Genomic DNA, 20,247 nt, shown 5'->3' on the forward strand with positions numbered 1-20,247 from the left:
AGCTCCGGCCCGGCATGCAGCCCCGCCCCTGTATACAGCCCCGCGCCGGGCCCGGGAGAAGCCACGCCCCTCGACATAGCCACGCCCCCTGCATGTAGCTCCGGCCCGGCATGCAGCCTCGCCCCGCGCCGGGCCCGGGAGAAGCCCCGCCCCCGAATTTAGCCCCGCCCCCCTGCATGTAGCCCCGCCCCCGAGCCCGCTGGGCAGTTCCGCAGCCGCTGCCAGGCCGCCCGGCTCGGCCCGCGCAGCCATGCCTGGGGGTCGTGGGGCCCCGGGGCGCGGCCGCGACGAGCCGCAGGAGAGCTACCCGCAGCGGCAGGACCACGAGCTGCAGGCCCTGGAGGCCATCTACGGCGCCGACTTCCAGGACCTGCGGCGGGACGCGCGCGGACCGGTAGGAACGTGGCGGGTCTGCGGAGCCCGCCGGCCTCCCCAGCCAGCCCTGGCCGCCAGCCCCACGCTCCCCGTCGGGCCGGCCCTGGGCCCACGTCCCTCAGTTCCTCCCCTGCTCGCGCTCGCCCTCCCTGCGGCGGCCTCCAGAACCCCAGCCGGCGTGCTCTGGCCGCCTTTTCTCCAAGTGGGCCCCGGGAACGGCCCACTGACAGCCCTAAGGCCTGGTCTTCCAGCCTTGCCGGCCCGCCCGCCCTCCAGGCCCCCTGGAGGAGGAGGCTCGCAGCCGCACGCTCCGGGTCACCACTGCTGCCTTGTTCTGGGCGCCGTCGGGCGCGCAGGCCGGCCTTCCTCGCCGCCTCAGTCCCCAGCCTCTGTACTCAGAACCTAAACCTCCTAAAACCCGCCTCCCCGGCCCCTCCGTGCTTCGGCGTGGAGGAACTTTCTGAGCACCCCCCTAGGCACTTGGCAGAGAATAGGACTAGAAAGCGTTCTTCTTAGCCCTACTGGGGAATTTACTGAGTCTAGCCTTTTTCGGTGGCATTTGGTTTAAAATACCGTTTTTCTTTTTGCCTGGAAGACACACCATATGCTGCCGATACTGTTTTCTCCCCGTCCTTGAAGAGCTGACCTGCCGAACTGATATTGTCTTTTAAAAACCGCTACCTTGCTTTATCTGCTCATAATGACAGCATTACACAGCGTGTCTTACCTACAACCCAGAATTTCCTCAAGAAGTTGGATCTTCTGGGACTGTCAGGGCAAAAGATACCGCCACTAACCACATGTGCTTCTTCCTTCCTAAGTGTTTTAGGCAATGGGAATGCCACACTGCAAAACAGACAAAAATCCTGCCCTCAGGAAACTTCCTTTTTTTCTTTTTCTTTTCTTTTCCTTTCCTTTCCTTTTTTTCTTTTCTTTTCTTTTTTTTTTTTTTCTTTTTCTTTTTGCGGGTCTGGGGATGGAATCCAGGGGCATTCGACCTCCGAGCTACACCCCCTGCCCTATTTCTTATTCTTTATTTTGAAACCGGGTCTCACTGAGTTGCAAAAGGCCTTGCTAAGTAGCTGAGGCTGTCCGCAAACCCGGATCCTCCTGTCTCAGCCTCCCGAGTGCTGGGATTACAAGCGAATGCTGGGATTACAAGCGAATGCTGGGATTACAAGCGAATGCTGGGATTACAAGCGTGCGCCACCACGCCCGGCTAGGAAGCTTCCTTTTCTTATACGAGCCTATAGTGAGATGATAAGATAACTTTCTGGTTATCTGGCAACTTCTCTATTTCCAAATATTTTGAACCGGGAAGTAGGCCCATTATGCAGCCAAAATAGGTACCTCAAAGTGTAGTCCCTGACCCTCAGAAGCCCCTGGGTCTTCATGCAGAGCCAGTTGATCTGTGCAAATTTAGTTATCTGCTTCTAGTGTTCCAAACAGAAGGGGGGAAGCAGCTGCTTTTAGGTAGATACTGATGATCCCTTGAATATGTAGCTGATACCTATAAGCCCCAAAATTTACAACCTGATGGCCTTATAGCAACATGGAAGACCACCCACAACAAGGAAAAACTATAAAGGGCTCTCAGAAATACGTAGCCGTAGCTTCTGTGGCCCTAGAGCACAATACATATGGCAGATAATTGATGGTCATAAGAATGAGTCAGATTTACTCACCCATCAAGTACTTATTAGCACCTGCTATTTGCTAATCTTCAGGGAAAGGTTATGCAGGATAATAATCGCTTATCCAGAACCCTGGAGGCCTGGGCTTTGAGAATTCAGAGGTGTTCCCATTCACATTAATGGGTATGTGCTCACATATTACCCAGCACTTTTCTTCTGTGTCTTGGGCAGCATCCAAAAATCAAATACAACAATGAAACGTATGAATATTCAAATTTCACACCAAAAAGAATAGAGACTATAACTTCACATCGGTTCATGCCAGATTTGCTGCCAATCACTTCAGATTTTTAAAGCTTTTGGTGTGGAAGGGATGTGTTATAATGTAAATTTCAGTTTAGTATCATATGCAAATCATTTATAAATAACTGAACACCTTGTATAACATTATAAAAATTATATAATATACAAAAAGTTTGAACACCTTTAGTTTAAAATATAATTTATAGTTTAAAGACAGTTATAAATTATTAACTTATTTATCTTGGCTAGCTTTCCATATTAGCAAAGGGGGCGCTCACTTATAATTTGATAGTTATGACAACATCCTCCAAAAAGCTTGCTTCTGCTCCTTCTAGGCCTACCAGTAGTGTACAAAGGTCTTTTTTTCTTTCTTTCCCTTTACCAACATTATACACATATACATGCACACACATATACATACATATATACACATCAGACTTTTTCATCTTTGCCAATAGATCAATGAAACACATTTTAATTTTTATGTCTTTGGTTATAAATTATGTAGACTACTTTTGTAAGCCATTTTTTCTTCTATTCATGTTCTTTGGTTTATTTTTCTATTCTAGTCTATTTTCTTATTTATAAAAGCTAGATATATGTTAGAAAAATTAACATTTTGGGTCATATACTACATATATTTGCCCCTAGTTAACCATGTATATTTTAACTTATGCAATTAAAAAATTTAATAGAATCAAAATGAACTTTAATTTTGTTTTATGGTCCTTATGGGTCTTTTTCCCCCAGTAGAAAAGACTTCCCTGTTTCAGTGTTTCTAAAAAATTAGTTCTTTGAAGTTTTCTTTCTTTCTTTCTTTCTTTTTTTTTTTTTTTTTTGGTGTGGTACTGAGGATGAAGCCCAGAAGCATTCTACCTCTGAGCTACACTCCCAGCCCTATTTTATTTATTTATTTATTTATTTATTTAATTATTTATTTATTGGTGGTACTGGGGTTCTTGGAAGCCCTTCTACCTCCGGGCTACACTCTCAGACTTACTTTATACTTTTTTTTTTTTTTTTGGGAAACGGTTTCTTAAGCCAGAGAGGCTGGCTTCGAACCTGTGCGATCCTCCTGTCTCCGCCTCCCAAGTGCTGGGATTACAAGCGTGCGCCACCACGCCCGGCTGTATTTTATAATTTATTTGGAAACAGGGTCTAAGTTGCTGAGAGCCTTACTAAGTAGCTGAGGCTGGCTTTGATCTATGCGAGCCTCCTGTCTTAGCCTCCCAAGCGCGGTGATTACAAGCGTGCACCACCGTGCCCGGCTTAGCCTTATTTTTTGAAACAGGGTCTTACTGAGTTGCGAAGGGCCTCACTAATTAGCTGAGGCTGTCTGAGCACTTGGATTCTCCAGTCTCTGCCACCCGAATGCTGGGATTAAAAGCCTGCGCCACCACGCCCGGCCTGAAGTTTTCTTTTATTTCATGGCTTTAATTAATTAATTTGTTTGTTTTGTGGTAATGTGGATTGCATCCAGGGGCATTTTACAACACCCTGTCTCAACATTTTAAAAAGGGCTGGAGGTGTAGCTCAGTGGTACAGTGCATGTCTAAAATTTGTGAGGCTTGGAATTGATCCTCAATACAACAAAAATGAATGGATGAAATGTGTGTTTTTTTTTATTTAGTTTTTATTTTTTGTAAGTGGAACATACTGAGAGTGGTGTACATTTACATTGTGCTTCGTGCCCTTCCCCCTCTTTTTCCCTCCCCCCCAATAGAGAGTGTCCAGGTTAATCATGTTGTATTTATGCTGTTACACATATTCGTATGTAGCTCCTCCATAAAATGGCTTTTAAAAAAAAGCCCTTGGCTCCATCTAAATGTTTGCCTAGGTCACCGAGCACGGTCACCCGCCATGTGCTCGGCTGCTCCCAACCAGCCAGCCAGACGAATGGTTGAGATCTTCAGTCTTTTCCCTACTAATTTGAAATGCCACCTCTATATTCTCTAAGACTGCTGGCTTCATGAGAACAGAGGATGTGTATTATTCAATCCTGCATTCCTTGTACTTGGTAAAAGGCTCCAAAACCTTGTTACTGAATGATATTCCCAAGTGTATTTACATCTGTTTCTTGATACTCTATTTCATTAATTTATTTAAACACTATCACCTGTAGTTTTATTATAACAAGCCTTATTCAGAGCGTTCCTTCCTTCTATACTGGAGATTGACCCCAGGGCTTCACGAATGCTAGGCAGGTCCTCTACCACTGAGCTACATCTCTAGCCTTTTCTAATGTTTTTTTGTTTTTTTCATCTTGAGACGGGGTCCTGCTAAAGCCCAGGCTGGCCTAGAACTTTGAATCTTCCCGCTTCAGCCTCCCAAGTAGCTGGGATTCCTAGTGTGTGCAACCATGCTGCCTGCCTTACAGAACTTTCCTGACTAGTTCTACTTAATTTTTTCCCATGTGACTGTCAGAATCAGTTTGCCTGCTATCTTAGTCCATTTTTTTGCTGCTATAACATATGGCCTTCAGACTTGGAAATTTATAAAAAATAGAGACTTCTTTCTTGCAGTTCTGAAGCCCTTGCAGTTCTTAACCAGGCGTGGTGGCACGTGCCTGCAAGCCCAGTATTTGGGAGGCCCAAACAGGAGAATTACAGGTTCCAGGCCAGGCACAGCAATTTAGTGAGACTCAGCAACTTGGCAAGACCCTCTTCAAAATACAAAGGGCTGAAGGTAGAGCTTCGAAGTAGAATGCCCCTGGGCTTAATCCCCAGTACAACAACAACAACAAAATCACCTCACTTAAAAAGACTTTTTATTATAGAAAATTTCAAACAAAAGCACAGTGCCCCTGGGACCTGTTCTTAGCAAGGCCCCTGTGGCCCCATGTCCCCCCAGCAGTGAGTGCCTTCTGCCCACCTCTGCCACCACCTCGAGGAGCATCTGGGACAAGACCTGTGCCTTCTCTTTGCCTCCCCCATGGCCCCATCTCTTGATTAGCTTTATTGCAAATCCTCTTTTCTCTTTTTCTCCTTTGTCACCAATATATTGTTATAAAAGTGAGTTGCGTGAGAAGGAGTTGTAGGGTGCTTGGACTCAAAACAAGGGCCTTGTGCATGCTGGGCAAGTGTTCTACCGCAGAGCCACATCCCCCCCCCCCAGCCCTGTTAAAATAGTTTTTGACTTCTCTTATTCTTGCTCATCCATTCTTTAACCAGCAGCCAAAGTGGTCCTTTAAGCCAGGCGTGGTGGCGCACACTTGTAATCCCTGCGCTTGGGAGGCTGAGACAGGAGGATGGCGCAGGTTCGAAGCCAGCCTCAGCTACTTAGTGAGGCTCTCAGCAACTTAGTGAGACCCTGTTTCAAAAGTAAAATATAAAATAGGGCTGGGAGTGTAGCCTGGAGGTAGAAAGCCTCTGGGTTCCACCCCTAGTACCACACACAAAAAACAAAAAACAAAGTGGTCCTTTATTATGTTATTAGACTATAACATTCTCATCTTTAAATCCTGCCAAGTACTTTGCCTGGCTGACAAGGCCCCTCATGGTCCAGCCACTTCCGGTCACGCCTGTTTTACCTGGTGTGGTAGGAAACCACGTGTTCCCCTTTCTCCCGCGTTGCAGACATACTGACCTCTTTTGTTTTGCCTTGCGCCTTCTTGTACTTGCTTGAGAGCCTCTTGACCTGCCTCCCCTCATCTGCAGTGTAGAACCTCTGGCTAGTCTCAGCTTCAGAAGATGCTCTCCGATCACTGTGTCTAAGCACGTCCCCCACACCCACCCTTCTCTGTGTACAACACCTTTCTACTCACATGTTTATGGTACTTGTTTTCTTCTGTCAGGCTGGTAGTTCCTTGACAGATGGAGCCAGGACTGTGTTCTCACCTCCCTGTTCTAAGCCCAGTGCCTGACATAGAGTTGGCATGAACATGTGGGTGGCCCATGCAGGGAGGGCTATGAGGCTGGAAGGCCTCCTGGACATGCAATGGCCGACCCTCCCCAGGACCACATTACTGAAGGACCTGCAGCTTTTGTCAGGGATTCTGATAAAGCCAGATCTTACAGATTTTAATTTTTTATATTTTCTGGTGGTACTGGGGGTGGAACCCAGAGGCTGTCTACCTCCGGGCTATACTCCCAGACCTATTTTCTATTTTATTTATTTGGAAACAGGGTCTCACTAAGTTGCTGAGATCCTCACTAAGTAGCTGAGGCTGGCTTCGAACCCGTGCGATCCTCCTGTCTCAGCCTCCCAAGCGCGGGGATTACAAGTGTGCGCCACCACGCCCGGCTACGGATTTTATACACATAATTGATGAGAACATGGTTCATTATGTGAGGCAGAGTACACACGTAAAGCTCATACTCAATGCCTGTGGAAGTGAGCTTTGCTGAGTACTCCGTTGGCCTTTTCTGATGTGCTCACATTTCTCTGGCTCAGCCACATCCTCTCAGGATCGGCCTTGTCCCTGTGTCTGGGTAGGACCTTGGACTCCCTGAGCCTGCGCTGCTTTGTCTGTCGATGAGAATGACTACCGCCTCGCAGAGTTGGTAAAGTGCCTGGACGTGCTCGGTGGATGTTCTGTTCCTTGGCCTCCCCCTATATTAAGTGTAACAAACTGAGCCAGATCCTTTTGGAAACTATACGTGAATAATAAAGAGTAGGATATTTGGTAGTAAGCAGTTGGTTTTTTGTTTTGTTTTTATTTTTGTGTGATGCTAGGAATTGAACCCAGAGGCATTCTACCTCCAAGTTACGCCCCCAGCCCTATTTTGTTTTTATTTTGAAACAGGATTTCTCTTAGGTTGATGAGAGTTACTACTTGCGGAGGCTGTCCTTGACCTGTACTCCTCCTACCTCAGCATCCCAAGGACTGGAATTACAAACATGGACCACCATACCTGGCTATAAGCAGTTGATTGAAAAAGCATATGCAAGTTTAGAAGAGCTTTCGAATTTCTTCATGTCAAAGGCTTTCCCTTGTTAAGATCCAGTATTCGGATTTCAATTCAAATGCAGGTCAAGCCTCCTTAATCAGAAAACCTCAATTCCAAAATGCCCTCAAATCTGAAACTATTTAAAGTCTATACAAATATTGCAAATATATTTAAAAAAAAAACACCTCTGAAATCTGGCCCCAAGCATTTTGAGTAGGGCTCCCCAGTCCCTGTTCCTTTCTCACAGAGGCCTTCCCTGGCCAGCCTGGCCAGGTACCTTCTCCTCCCAGTCACTGTGCCACGCTTTGCCTTATTTTCTTTATAGCTCTTGTTATTGTTGATACATAATTTTTTTTTTTTTTCGGTGGTACTGGGGGTGAAACCCAGGGGCCTTTCTACCTCCGGGCTATATTTCCAGACCTATTTTATACTTTATTTGGAAACAGGGTCTCACTGAGTTGCTGAGAGCCTCACTAAGTAGCTGAGGCTGGCTTTGAACCTGTGCGATCCTCCTGTCTCAGCCTCCCAAGCGTGTGCCACCACGCCCAGCTTTAGCTCTCGTTATTTGAAATTATTTGTCTTCTAGTTTGTATTATCCGGTCTAAATTTACTCGTACATTTTCAGCCTCTAGGACAGCACCTAGCACATAATCAACACTTGGTGACATTTGAATGAATGAAAGCTAAATGGAACATTTGATTCAATCTTTTGATAACTTTGAAAAGGAAAATGCATTTTCTCTGGCCCAGGTTTTATTTTTAAACTGTGCTTTTGGAAAATCTGACCCAACGCCTATGTAAAACATAATGACATAGAATATTTTGAATTTTGAAAATAGAACTTTTGAGCTAAGATCATTATCTTAATGATAAAGATTGGCTGCCTAGAAAAAAAATGTATGTTCTTTTTCTCTTTTAGGTCAAAGAGCCCCCAGAAATCAATTTAGTTCTGTACCCTCAGGGCCTAACTGGTGAAGAAGTGTACGTGAAAGTAGATTTGAGGGTTAAATGCCCACCAACCTACCCAGATGTGTGAGTACCTGTATAAATAACTTTGATGTGATTTTGGTTTATTAAAGTTATGAATATTTGCCCCCGCCCCCCCCACCATTCTACATAATTTTTTTTTTTCTGTACTGGGGATGGGACCCAAAGGCATTCTACCTCCAATATACACCCCCAGCCCTATTTTTTTCTTCCTTTTCTTTCTCTCTCTCTCTCTTTTTCTTTCTTTCTTTCTTTTTGGTGGTACTGAGATTCCTGGAAACCCTTCTACCTCTGGGCTACACTACCAGACACCTATTTTTATACTTTTTATTTGGAAACAGGGTCTCTTAAGCCAGCGCAGCTGGCTTCGAACCTGCACGATCCTCCTGTCTCTGCCTTCCAAGCGCGGGGATTACAAGCGTGTGCCACCACGACTGGCTTTTATTCTTCATTTTGAAACAGGGTCTCACTAAGTTGCAAAGGACCTCACTAAGTAGCTGAGGCTGTCCGTGAACCACAATCCTCCCATCTTAGCCTCCCAAATGCTGGGATGACAAGCGTGCCCCACCACGCCTGGCTATAAAATTTCATTTTCTATCACCAGTATTTCAAGAAAACTGCATTAGTTGTGGACATTTATATGAAACCTGTCAATTTAGGTCTGTTTATAGTTGTAGAATTCTCACTACATATACTAATATTTACTCTGTGACTATTTGGTCTTCGACATATTAATTTTTTTTAATCTAATTCTTTCTAAACAAGAGGACAAATCTTGAAGAAAGGGGTAAGGGCATGGTGACTCTAAGGCATTTGTGTACTCAGTTTTAGAGTACAGCTGACATTAGAAATTAGGCAAGCCAGGTGTGGTGGTGCACACTTGTAATCCCAGTGCTTGGGAGGCTAGACAGGAGGATCGCAGGTTTGCAGCCAGCCTCAGCTACTTAGTGAGGCCCTTGGCAACTCAGTGAGACCCTGTTTCGAAATAAAGAATAAAAAATAAGGCTGCGGGTGTAGCTTGGAGATAGAATGTCCCTGTGTTCAATCACCAACATCACAAAAAAAGAAAAGAAAAGAAGTTAGGCAGCCTTCTGTGCCTGACACCTTCTTTTGCTGCCCAGAATAAAGTGGTGTTTAGAGCGGCCATGCGTCTTAGTGGGGCTGCTGCTGGTGAGTCACTGTTCAGGGCTGTCCCCTGCCCCACAGGGTGTTGAGCATTCCTGGCCCCTACCCATTATTACCAGGAGTGTTCAAAGTTGCTGACGCTGGCCTTAAATCTGTGATCCTCCTGTCCCAGCTGCCCAAGTACTGGGACTAAAGGCATATGCCACCATACCTGCTGTTCACCAACCTTTGAGACATCCTGTACCCTGGCTGTCTGTTCAGACTCCCCCTGCAGGCACTGTCGACTCTGGCTGAGAACCACTGGTTAGTTGGAACTAAAGTATTAACCATCAGGACTCGAGTGGTGGTTGTTTGAAGGATCATGTATATGACATGTACTCCTTCCCCATACCTTGTATGTCTTTTTGAAGTATCCTGTATATTCCATGTAATCTCTTCCCAGACTTGCACATGGAAAGGCAGATTGGCCTGGATGATGTTAAGTGGTCTGAACCTACTGTGCAGGGAAAGAGTGAAGGATTTTAAGGAGAGTGGTAAATAAAAGGTGGTACCGCTTTCCACAGTGGGTACATTGATGGACTGTGTTGTCCTAAGATGCGATGAAGGATAAGAACAGAAAGTCAAAATTGAACTCCTTGGAGTCAGTAGCCTCTTGCCTCTACAGTAGGTGTGCTCCCCGGCTGCCGTGGGCTGGTGTTTCTGCCATGGAGCCAGCCAGCCATGGACTGGACCTCTGTAACTGTGAACCAAATAAACCTTTCTTCCTTTGAGTTGTTCTCGTCAGGTATTTTAGTCACAGCTAAGCTGAGGAACACGGGGTTTTATGCAGGTTTCATATTCCATAAGCATGACTGCTCAGGGAAATCATTGGCCTTTGGTGAGTGAACTCTGTGCAGCCCCATTCTCCCTGTGCTCTGGAGCGGGGTTGAACTGTCTCATCCTGTAATTAATTGTAAGCAATTGGTCTTTCTGTGAGAGCCCCTGTCCTGATGCACATACCAAGTTAACATCGTTAGCATAATCTCCAGTGTGGTGGAAAGGGGTCTTCATGAGCAGTGTAGGATGTTCCTCTTACCTCTGTACTCTGGAAATTCCAAGGGTTTTAGGGGCTCTGTGCCAGGAACTGGGGCCAGAGACCACTGCCATGGACTCAGCACTTGAAAAGGCAAAGGAAAACTTGGATACGTAAATGCTAAGATGTTCATTGTCGTAAGGAAATGGAAGTGGTCTAAATGTTAAATGCTAGAGCAAGGTTTATCAGCCTTGGCACTATTGATGTGTCACACAGGATCACTCTTTGTTGTACAATGCACAGGCTGTTCTGTGCATTGTAACGTGCTTAGTAACATCCCTGGTGTAGGTGTGTGTGGAGGATGCTGGGGATTGAACCCAGGGATATTCTACCTCTGAGCTACCCCCAGCCCTACTTTATTTCTTATTTTGTAACGGTGTCTCAGCAAGTTGCAGAGGGCCTTGCTAAGTTTCTGAAATTGGCTGCAAGTCTGTGATCCTCCTGTCTCCCCTCCCAGGTAGCATCTCTGACTTCTGTTTACTAAATACCTGAAGTACCTTTCTCCCTAGGTTGTGGCCTTCAGATATTGATGGGTGCTCCCTGGGAGCAAAATTGCCCCTGGATGAGTCACTGCACTACAGAGATATTCAGATAAATCTGTGTGTGTGTGTGTGTGTGTGTGTGTGTGTGTGTGTGTGTGTGTCACTGCAGATTGAACCCAGGGGCATTCTACCTCTGAGCTATACCCCCAGCCCTATTTTATTCTTTATTTTGAAAAAGGGTCTCACTAGCTGAGGCTGGCTGCAAACCCGAGATCCTCCTGTCTTATCCTCCCAAGTACTAGGATTATAAGTGTGTGCCACCACACCCAGCCAGATAAATCTTAATGTGTCTACTTGATAAATATATCATCAAATTTTTTTAAAAAATTGAAAAGTATCATCATATCAACTACATAAAGTTATTATTAATCATACAACAAAGACATAAAACATTAATAATTTTTAAAGTTTAATATTATAGCTGACTTTTTTATCATTCTATTACTCTTGCTATATAATGATCAACTTTATTTATTTATTTACTTATTTACTTATTTTCCTGGAAATTAAACCCAGGGACATTCTACCTCTGACCTATACCCCCCAACCCATTTTATTTTTTACTTTGAAACAAGGCCTTACTTACTACCTTGCTGAGGGGCTTTCAGTGTTGCTGAGGCTGTCCTTGAACCTACGATCCTCTTGCCTTAGTCTCCCGAGTACTGGAATTATAGGCATATACTCCGTGCCCAGCTTAATTGCCTAATTTTAAACAGTTTTTATATAAGTCTAGATTTAGGGAAATATTCCCATCCTTTTGAAATTATATGGTACAGGAAAACTTTTCTTTATGTAAAATAGTCCATGATGCCACTGTGGGAGAGAGAGAATGTACATGGGACCCAGGACTGTGTGGCATTTTTGGTATTTTTCTCACATAGACTACTGTCTCCTCTATTTCCATCTTTCTGGGTAGATAATGGTTGTAACAACCTGTCACAGGGAATAAGAGCTAAGTGCTGAGAGAATGTACAGAAAGGGGAATAGTCGAGGCTTCACCAAGGTAAAGTGACATGAATCACTCAGAGTGCTTTATGGGAAGCTGAATCATCTCCTCATCAGTAAAATGAAATAAATCATACTGAATCCCACCGAGTTGTTGGATGTTTATTGGCTGTGAACAGAAGGGAACCTGAGAGCTGGTCTGCAATTCTCTCGAGTAGAAATGTTGACTTAGATGAACTCCAGGGGATGAAGAGGAGCGTGAATTCGGTGTCTTTGAAATAAGCAGGGTTTGCGATTTATACTTGAGCCAGGGAGTGATGGGGTGCAGCGCATTATGGGAATATTAGGTGTATCACCCTGGCCCCTTCTAACCAGCTTTATGCCAGAGTGTGAGGAAGAGTACAGAGCACGTGGTATCTGGCCCCCCAGCTGTCAGGGCCAGATTAGTTGGCATTGGGTACAAGCTGAGCTTAAGAATCACCATACAGGGGAGCACACAGCTCTGTTAGTCAGACTCAGGGCAGAAATGATTGTCGTTTTAGAAAGAAGAAACCCAGATTTGGGATCAGGGCAAATAAGGGCAATCAATAGTAATTGGCGTTGGGAAGTTTTATTCAAATTGTAGAGCTGAAATCAGAGACAGGAGCTGGGAGCTGCCCAGTCAAGCCCAGTCAGCCTGGGTCCTGTGGGGAGTAGTGCACCAGGCGCTCTCCCCCCACCCTAGTACACAGGGATCCAGCAGCTCCTTATTGAGCCCTTTGTCAACTGCAGTTGGTGGGAGATGGTTGAAATCCTTTGAAGATTAGGGAAATGTTGCTGGCTGCATGGAGAAATTCACAGAAGAGGTCTGTGTCAAATCCTCAGGCTTTGAAGTGTGCTGGGACTTTAGCAATATCAATGTAAACAGCCTACCCTTTCTGAAGTAACTCTTTTTTCTGTTTTTCCTTTTTCAGAGTTCCTGAAATAGAGTTAAAGAATGCCAAAGGTCTGTCAAATGAAAGTGTTAATTTGTTAAAATCTCGCCTGGAGGAACTGGCCAAAAAGCACTGTGGAGAGGTAAGACTCGCCAAGCTGGCCTTGTAAGTGGACCATAACAGTCCCCTTCAAGCTCACCAGCATCTGCCCTCCTGGCTTGTCTGTGTTTACAGGCTTTGCCATTGCACAGATCTAATGTGTTTGTCTTATTGGTATCCGTGAAGCTTCCTTTGATATTTGTATTTATTTAATTTGCAGGATTTATGAATTACAAGTTCTAGAGTATTTACAGATGATGCTTTTGATGCTTAAAGATTGTCCTGAGGGCAGCAGGTGTGAACCTGGAGGGCTGCAGGTGTGAACCTGGAGGATAGCAGGTGTGAACCTGGCTATGTTTTGCACACTTTGGATCAGGTTCAAGATAAAAAATGAAAAGGGCAGGGACTGTAGCTCAGAAACAGAATGCTCCTAGATTCAAGCCCAAGGCGCGCGCACACACACACACATTTGAAAGGGTATTAAACATGGGACTACATCTTGCAAACACTGTTCTTGTTTTACATTTGTTTTCATTAAGTCTGAAGTACAGGGAAGTCTAAAATATATACAATTCTAATGGAGTTGTTTTTATTTTCAAGTAAAGTAGAATATAATTAGGTATTAAAGCATGGCTTAGGGGATGACATTTACTGATAACTGGCTATTAAAATAATGAGTCATCTAATTATTTAAATGGGAATAGGCACTTGAAACAGTGTTGCTCAGCCCCTCCTTCCCTCTACATGATTTTAGTCTGCACAGCAGCTCTTTGTTTACCAGTCTATAAAGGTAAACTTAAGTGACTTAAGTGTACCTTAGACTCTGTTTTTTAAAATGATCAAACTCAGCCGGGCGTGGTGGCGCATGCTTGTAATCCCAGTATTTGGGAGGCTAAGACAGGTGGATCGCACAGGTTCGAAGCCGGTCTCGGCTACTTAGTGAGGCTCTCAGCAACTTAGTGAGACCCTGTTTCCAAATAAAATATAAAATAGGTCTTGGAGTGTAGCCCGGAGGTAGAAAGCCTCTGGGTTCCATCCCCAGTACCACATACAAAAATAAAGAAATAAAATAAATAAAATGATCAAAGTCAGATTCATTTATTTTTTCATTAATGCATTCAACAAATATTACTGCCTGTCTACTATGTGCCAGGCGCCATTCTGGCTGGGAAAACACAGTGAATGCATGTTTGGCCACACTGTGAGGAAGCAGGCAGAGTGTATGTATACTGTATAGCAGGTCAGGCGGCCCTAAGTGCTATGGAGAAAAGCCACGGTGAGGCAGTGAGTGCCAGGTGGTGTGGTGGTTTGTGCGAGGCATTCAGGAAAGGCCTCGAAGACTGAGCAGAGGCTGAGGCAAGACGAGCTGGGCGGTGGGCAGGGGCTGGCGGCCAGAACCAGTTGACAAGGTGGTTCTTTTCACCCAGGCTTATAAATTTTATTGGACTTATTTCTATAGAAAATACTAGTAAATTAAATAGATCAGTCAAGGAAAAATCCCCCACATCTTGGTTCCTGCCTTCCTTCTGGTTTAAAAATGGTTTCTCTTTGACATTAAAAAAAAAAAAAAAAAAAACTGCCCGACTTTTCCAGCTTTGCTTAGGAGAACTCTTCTTAGGAGACTGTGCCTCTTAGACTTTAGACTGGTGTTTCTCAACTCTAAATCAAAATACATCCAGTAAATAACACAGCTCTGGGTGTAATAAAAATATGTTAGCTTTACCTAGCAGGAGTATGGTTCTTGCGTTTACTTTCTGAGAAGAAGGTAGGATACCAAAGAAAATGACTTTATATTCTTGTGCACAGAGACTTCTGCTATGATTTACTACCCTAAGTCCTTTTAAAAACTGGTTAAAACATAAACTAGAAATAAGAAATTTTTGCTGGGCTTGGTGGTGTATACCTCTCTAGTACTTGGGAGACTGAGACAAGAAGATTGTCGGTTGGAGCCCAGCCTCAGCAACTTAGTGAGGCCCTCCATAACTTAGACCCTGTTTCAAAATAAAAAAATAGAATATGGCTGGGAGTGTATTTCAAGAGACAGTGTGCTCCTGGGTCCAATCCTCAGTACCAGAAATAAATAAGACTAGACTGTAGCTCAGAGTTAGAATGCCCTGGGTTCAATTCCCAGTACTAAGGATATTTGTATTCCTTCATTGTAATTAAGAAAAAAGAACTATCAGCGCTGTGTTCCCTGGCGCTCTTTGCCTCAGAGCTGGGGACCCTGTCAGTATGGGGTGTCGGAGCCCCTTCTACTGTTGATTTACTAACCCAGATAGGATTTCTGGCTTAGCCTAGGGGTGGGACAAAGAGGTTTTCTATGTCTATATGAAGAATGTTCCAGATGGGGGCCTTTTTCTTCCTGGCTCTATCTGTGAATGCTTTTCTAAGAGGAGCTGAAATATGTTTTAAGTATTGATAAGCTTCATACTGGCCCATTCCATGCAAGAAGATAGCGAGCCCTTTAAGTGTGTGCCTCCGTCCCCCAGTGCTGTGTAAACAGGTGAAAGCCCGGGGAGAGCAGTGAGCATCCTCTGCTCACCTGTCCTTACGCAGATGGCTTTTCTGGTTGGTAAGGTAGGTACTGCTTTCATGCCCTCTTAAATATCTTACCAGACTTAATTTGTACAGAAAAATATTTTGTTCTACTTATCATGCTGAAAAATGCCAATAAATTTGACTAGGTCTACAAAAGAAAAGCGAAGCTTTTAATTTCTCTGGGTGGTGGTTTGTCTTGATCACCACACGCCCCAGGGAGCCCTTTAAGTCCTGTGCTGCTGCGGTTGCCTCAGACCGCTCATTCAGAAGTCAGCAACGGCCTGCGTGTGTGTGTGCGCCAGCCCTGCGTGCGGTTCTGCAGGCTCCTTCTCAGGTGTCTTCCTATGGTTTGATCTTTTGTGGTTGTTTTGTTCGCCTGTGTAGGTAATGATATTTGAACTGGCTTACCACGTGCAGTCATTTCTCAGTGAACATAACAAACCCCCGCCCAAGTCCTTCCATGAAGAAATGCTGGAAAGGCGGGCCCAGGAGGAGCAGCAGAGGCTGTTAGAGGCCAAGCGGAGAGAGGAGCAGCAGGTGAGACGCCCTGGCCAGCCTGGACGCCTGTGGGGTGCTGTACGTCTTAGTCTGTCTCTCCCGAGAATTGTAGCTAAAAGTGTTGCTCCGACTTTGATTCAAGAAAAGTGGATGCATGGGAAAATCCCTAAGAGAAAGGATCCGCGGGGTTCCCTCCCAGCATTCATCAGTGCCCTCTTTCAGAACCCTTCATCCAGGTCTTAGAAAAGAAAAGAGAAAGAGAAAGGGCCGTTTCGCCACGCTCCTTCCTGTGGTCTCTCTGAGCTTGCCAGGCTGCGTGGAAATTCACCAAGTTTGGAAGCTGTTTTCTTTTCCTCATGTGAGACAAGTATCTCACATCCCAAGGAGGAGCAGAAGCCAGAAATTAAACCATTTTTTAAATTTTTTCTCTAATCTGTGTACATAAGGATATTAACCCTCTCTTATCTTAAGAATTCTTTAAGTCAAAGATAACACATGCATCTAAAATTCCTTCTTGATTTTAACTTGAGTTTTCCTATTTAGCCCTTTGATCAACTTATCTAGAAGTTATTTTGGTGCAGATGGTAGAAAAGAGAGCCTGAGTATCTTTTTCTGGACTTTTTTTTTAACACATATATTAAATGGAACCCAGGGGCATTGTTCCTCCGAACTATACCCCCAACCCCATTTTTTAGTCTTTTTTTTTTTTTGAAACAGCGTCTCACTGAGTTGTGAAGGGCCTCGCTAAGTAGCTGAGGCTGTCTGTGAACTGTAATCCTCTAGTTTCAGCCTCTCAAATGCTGGGATTACATGTGTGCGCCACCATGCCCGGCTCTTAAATAATCTTTTTATTTATTTATTTTTATTACTAAAGATGGGACTGAGGGGCATTCTACCTCTGAGCTACACCTGTAGCCCTTTTGTGTGTGTGTGTGTGTGTGTGTGTGTGTGTGTGTGTGTGTGGTGCTGGAGATTGAACCTAGGGGCATTCTACCTCCAAGCTACACGCCCAGCCCAGTGTTTTCTTCTTTAGTTGGAAACAGGGGCTCACTAAATTGCAGAGGGCCTTACTAAGTAGCTGAGGCTGGCCGCAAACCTGCGATCAAGTCAAGTTTACCCTTCATTTTCCATTGATTTTTCCTCAATTGTTCAGCCTCCCAAGTACTGGGATTACAAGCGTGCACACACCATGCCCAACTTTTTCAGCTCTGTTTTTGTTTGTTGTTTGTTTGGTTTTTTGTTTGCAGTACTGGGGATGGAATCCCCAGAGTGTACCTCTGAGCTACACTCCCCGCCCTATTTTTTAGTCCTTTTATTTTTGAAGCAGGCTCTCACTGAGTTGTGACGGGCCTCGCTAAGTAGCTGAGGCTGTCCACAAACCATGATCCTCTGGTCTCCGTCTCCATCTCCCGAATGCTAAGATGACAAGTGTGGCCACCACACCCAGCCCCTGTTTTTTATTCTTTATTTCGAAGCAGGATCTCACAAAGTTGTGGAGAGTCTTACTAAGTAGCTAAGGCTGGCTACGAACCCACAGTCCTCCTGTCGCAGCCACCCAAGTGCTGAGATTACAAGTGTGCACTACCATGCCTGGCTAAATAATCATTTTTTATTAAGTGACTCATAATGTTTTCTTAATTTTTAAAAATTTTTTTATTAGTGCATTATATTCATACATCATATTGGGGTAAAAAACTTGTGTGTACATACATGTACACATCACTGATGTAACCCCTACCCATTTCCCACCCCATTCCCTCCCCGTTCCTCCCTCCCTTGCTTGGCTTAGTGGTTGACTTTGATATGTTTAAGTACATTGTGTCTTTTAGAGATTTTCCTCTTCCCCCCTCCCATCCCCTCAGTTAGGTTGTCTTATTTGCTCCTCTATAGAATCTCCTTTTTCATCTAGAGTTCTTCCTATGACCCATTTCTCCCTAACTCTCACATATTAGGGAAAGCATCTGCTTTCTTATTTTTTGTGACTGACTAATCTCACTTAGCATAATGTCCTCCAGTTCCTTCCATTTCCCTGAAAATGATGTAATTACGTTTTTTTTAATGGCTGAGTAAAATTCCACTGTGTACATATCCCACAGTTTTGTAATCCATTCATCTGTTGATGGACATCTTGGCTGTTTCCATGGTTTGGCTATGGTGAATTGTGCAGCTGTGAACATAGATACACATGCATTAGTTTGGTAGTTTGGTTTCCTATCTTTTGGGTAGATACCCAGAAGTGGTATTGCTGGATCAAATGGTAGATTTGTTCCCATTCTTCTGAGGATTCTCCATACTGTTTTCCAAAGTGGTTGTACTAATTTGTAATCCCACCAACAATGTCTTACAGTTCTCACTTCTCCACATCCTCGCCAGCATCTATTGTTGTTTGTGTTTTGAATGATTGCCATTCTAGTTGGAGTTAGGTGAAATGTCAGGGTAGTTTTGATTTGCATTTATTTCTCTGATTGCCAGTGAAGTTGAGCATTTTTTCATGCATTTATTGGCCATTTGAATTTCTTCTTTTGTGAGGTGTCTATTTAGTTCGCTTGCCCATTTTGTTATTGGATGCTTTGTTTTCTTAGTGTTGAGCTTCTTGAGTTCTCTGTATATTCTAGATATTAGTCCTCTATCGGTGGTGTAGGTGGCAAAAATCTTCTCACATTCTGTTGGCTCTCGATTGAGGTTCTTGATAGTTTCCTTTGCTGAACAGAAGCTCTTCAGTTTCATGCAATCCCACGTATTGATTCGCCTTTTAATTTTTTGTGCCTCATAATGTTTTCTTTAAACTATAGTTTAACTTTTTATCTGTACCAGGTTCTAGAAGTAAATTGTCTATTTTGTTTACTCTGTTTTTTTCTTGAGTCTTTACATCTTGTTTGAATTTCTTTTTCTTTAGAATGCTTTAATATCTAACAAGTCAAGTTTACCCTTCATTTTCCATTGATTTTTCCTCAATTGTTCTGTTCTATTTGTGTTTGTTTGTTTGTTTGTTTATTTATTTTTGGGGTGGCACTGGGGGTGGAACCCAGAGGCTTTCTACCTCCGGGCTATACTCCCAGTCCTATTTTATATTTTATTTGGAAACAGGGTCTTACTAAGTTGCTGAGAGCCTCACTAAGTAGCTGAGGCTGGCTTTGAACTTGTGCGATCCTCCTATCTCAGCCTCCCAAGCGCGGGGATTACAAGTGTGCGCCACCACACCTGGCTCCTATTTTATATTTTTTATTTGGAAACAGGGTCTCACTAAATTGCTGAGAGCCTCACTAAGTAGCTGAGGCTGGCTTCGAACCTGTGCGATCCTCCTGTCTCAGCCTCCCAAGCGCGGGGATTACAAGTGTGCGCCACCACGCCCGGCTCCTATTTTATATTTTTTATTTGGAAACAGGGTCTCTTAAGCCAGCAAGGCTGGCTGCGAACCTGTGCAATCCTCCTGTCTCCGCCTCCCTAGCGCAGGGATTACAAGTGTGCATCACCAGGACCGGCTTTTTGTTTTGTTTTGTTTTGTTTTGCAGTACTTGGGATGGAACCCAGGGGCATTCTACCTCAGAGCTACACTCCAGCCCTATTTTTTATTCTTTTATTTTTTTATTTTGAAACAAGGTCTTGCCCTCCAGTTCCTTTTCCCATCAGATCCGAACGTTGGTCTTGGTGGTTGTAAAGGAGGAAAAGTACTGCCGAAGCTGGTATCACAGCCTTGTAGTCTGCTGTAGAGCATGTGGCCAGTTTCAATCAGGGTTAAAAAAAAAAAAGCAAGGTCTCACCTATTTATTCTTTTAGTGTATGTGGTACTGGGGATGGAACCTGGGGACATTCTACCTCTGAACTATACCCCTTTCCCGGTATTTTATTCTTCATTTTGAAACAGAGTCTCAGTAAGTTGTGGAGACCCTCACTAAGTAACTGTGGTTGGCTGTGAACCTGCAATCTTCCTGTCTCAGCCTTCCAAATAGTGGGATTACGGGTGTGTGCCACGGCGCCTGGCTCTCTCTTCCACTGATTCCTTATACACACACACACACACACACACACACACACACACCTGTTTATTGGCACGTTGTAGTCATACATCTTCATGGGATACAAGACAATGGAGGCATACATGCACGCAGCACTTGTTTAGCCCTCCCCTACTTCTTCCATTTATCCTTAGAACTGAACCATAGAAGTGCTTTCTCAAAATCAAAACAAGTATGTTCTTTTGGGTTTTGTTTGGTTTTGTTTTTGGTGCTACCGGGGATTGAACCCAGGAGCATTCTGCCTTTCTACCTCTGGTCTATACCCTCAGCCCTATTTTTATTTTTTATTTTGAAACAGGTTCTCACTAAG

At 44.3% G+C, this 20,247-nt stretch overlaps 1 protein-coding gene across 2 annotated transcripts in view; it reads left to right on the forward strand.

Moving 5' to 3' along the window:
- Positions 1-250: 250 nt before the first annotated feature.
- The window catches only part of EIF2AK4 (eukaryotic translation initiation factor 2 alpha kinase 4), a gene marked incomplete at both ends in the record, with an annotated part of 100,404 nt that continues 80,407 nt past the window's right edge, over positions 251-20,247 (forward strand). The window contains 4 exons of one of the 2 annotated variants that reach the window (XM_080707961.1): positions 251-394; positions 8,121-8,233; positions 12,826-12,928; positions 15,808-15,960. In XM_080707961.1, the coding sequence (XP_080564087.1) occupies positions 251-394; positions 8,121-8,233; positions 12,826-12,928; positions 15,808-15,960 (513 nt within the window). Of the gene's footprint in view, positions 395-8,120; positions 8,234-12,825; positions 12,929-15,807; positions 15,961-20,247 lie in introns of those variants that run through there. The other variant, XM_080707962.1, reaches the window with a different exon arrangement.

The sequence above is a fragment of the Muscardinus avellanarius genome (genome assembly GCF_963383645.1).
Source record: "Muscardinus avellanarius genome assembly, chromosome: 12".
Classification (NCBI taxonomy): domain Eukaryota; kingdom Metazoa; phylum Chordata; class Mammalia; order Rodentia; family Gliridae; genus Muscardinus; species Muscardinus avellanarius.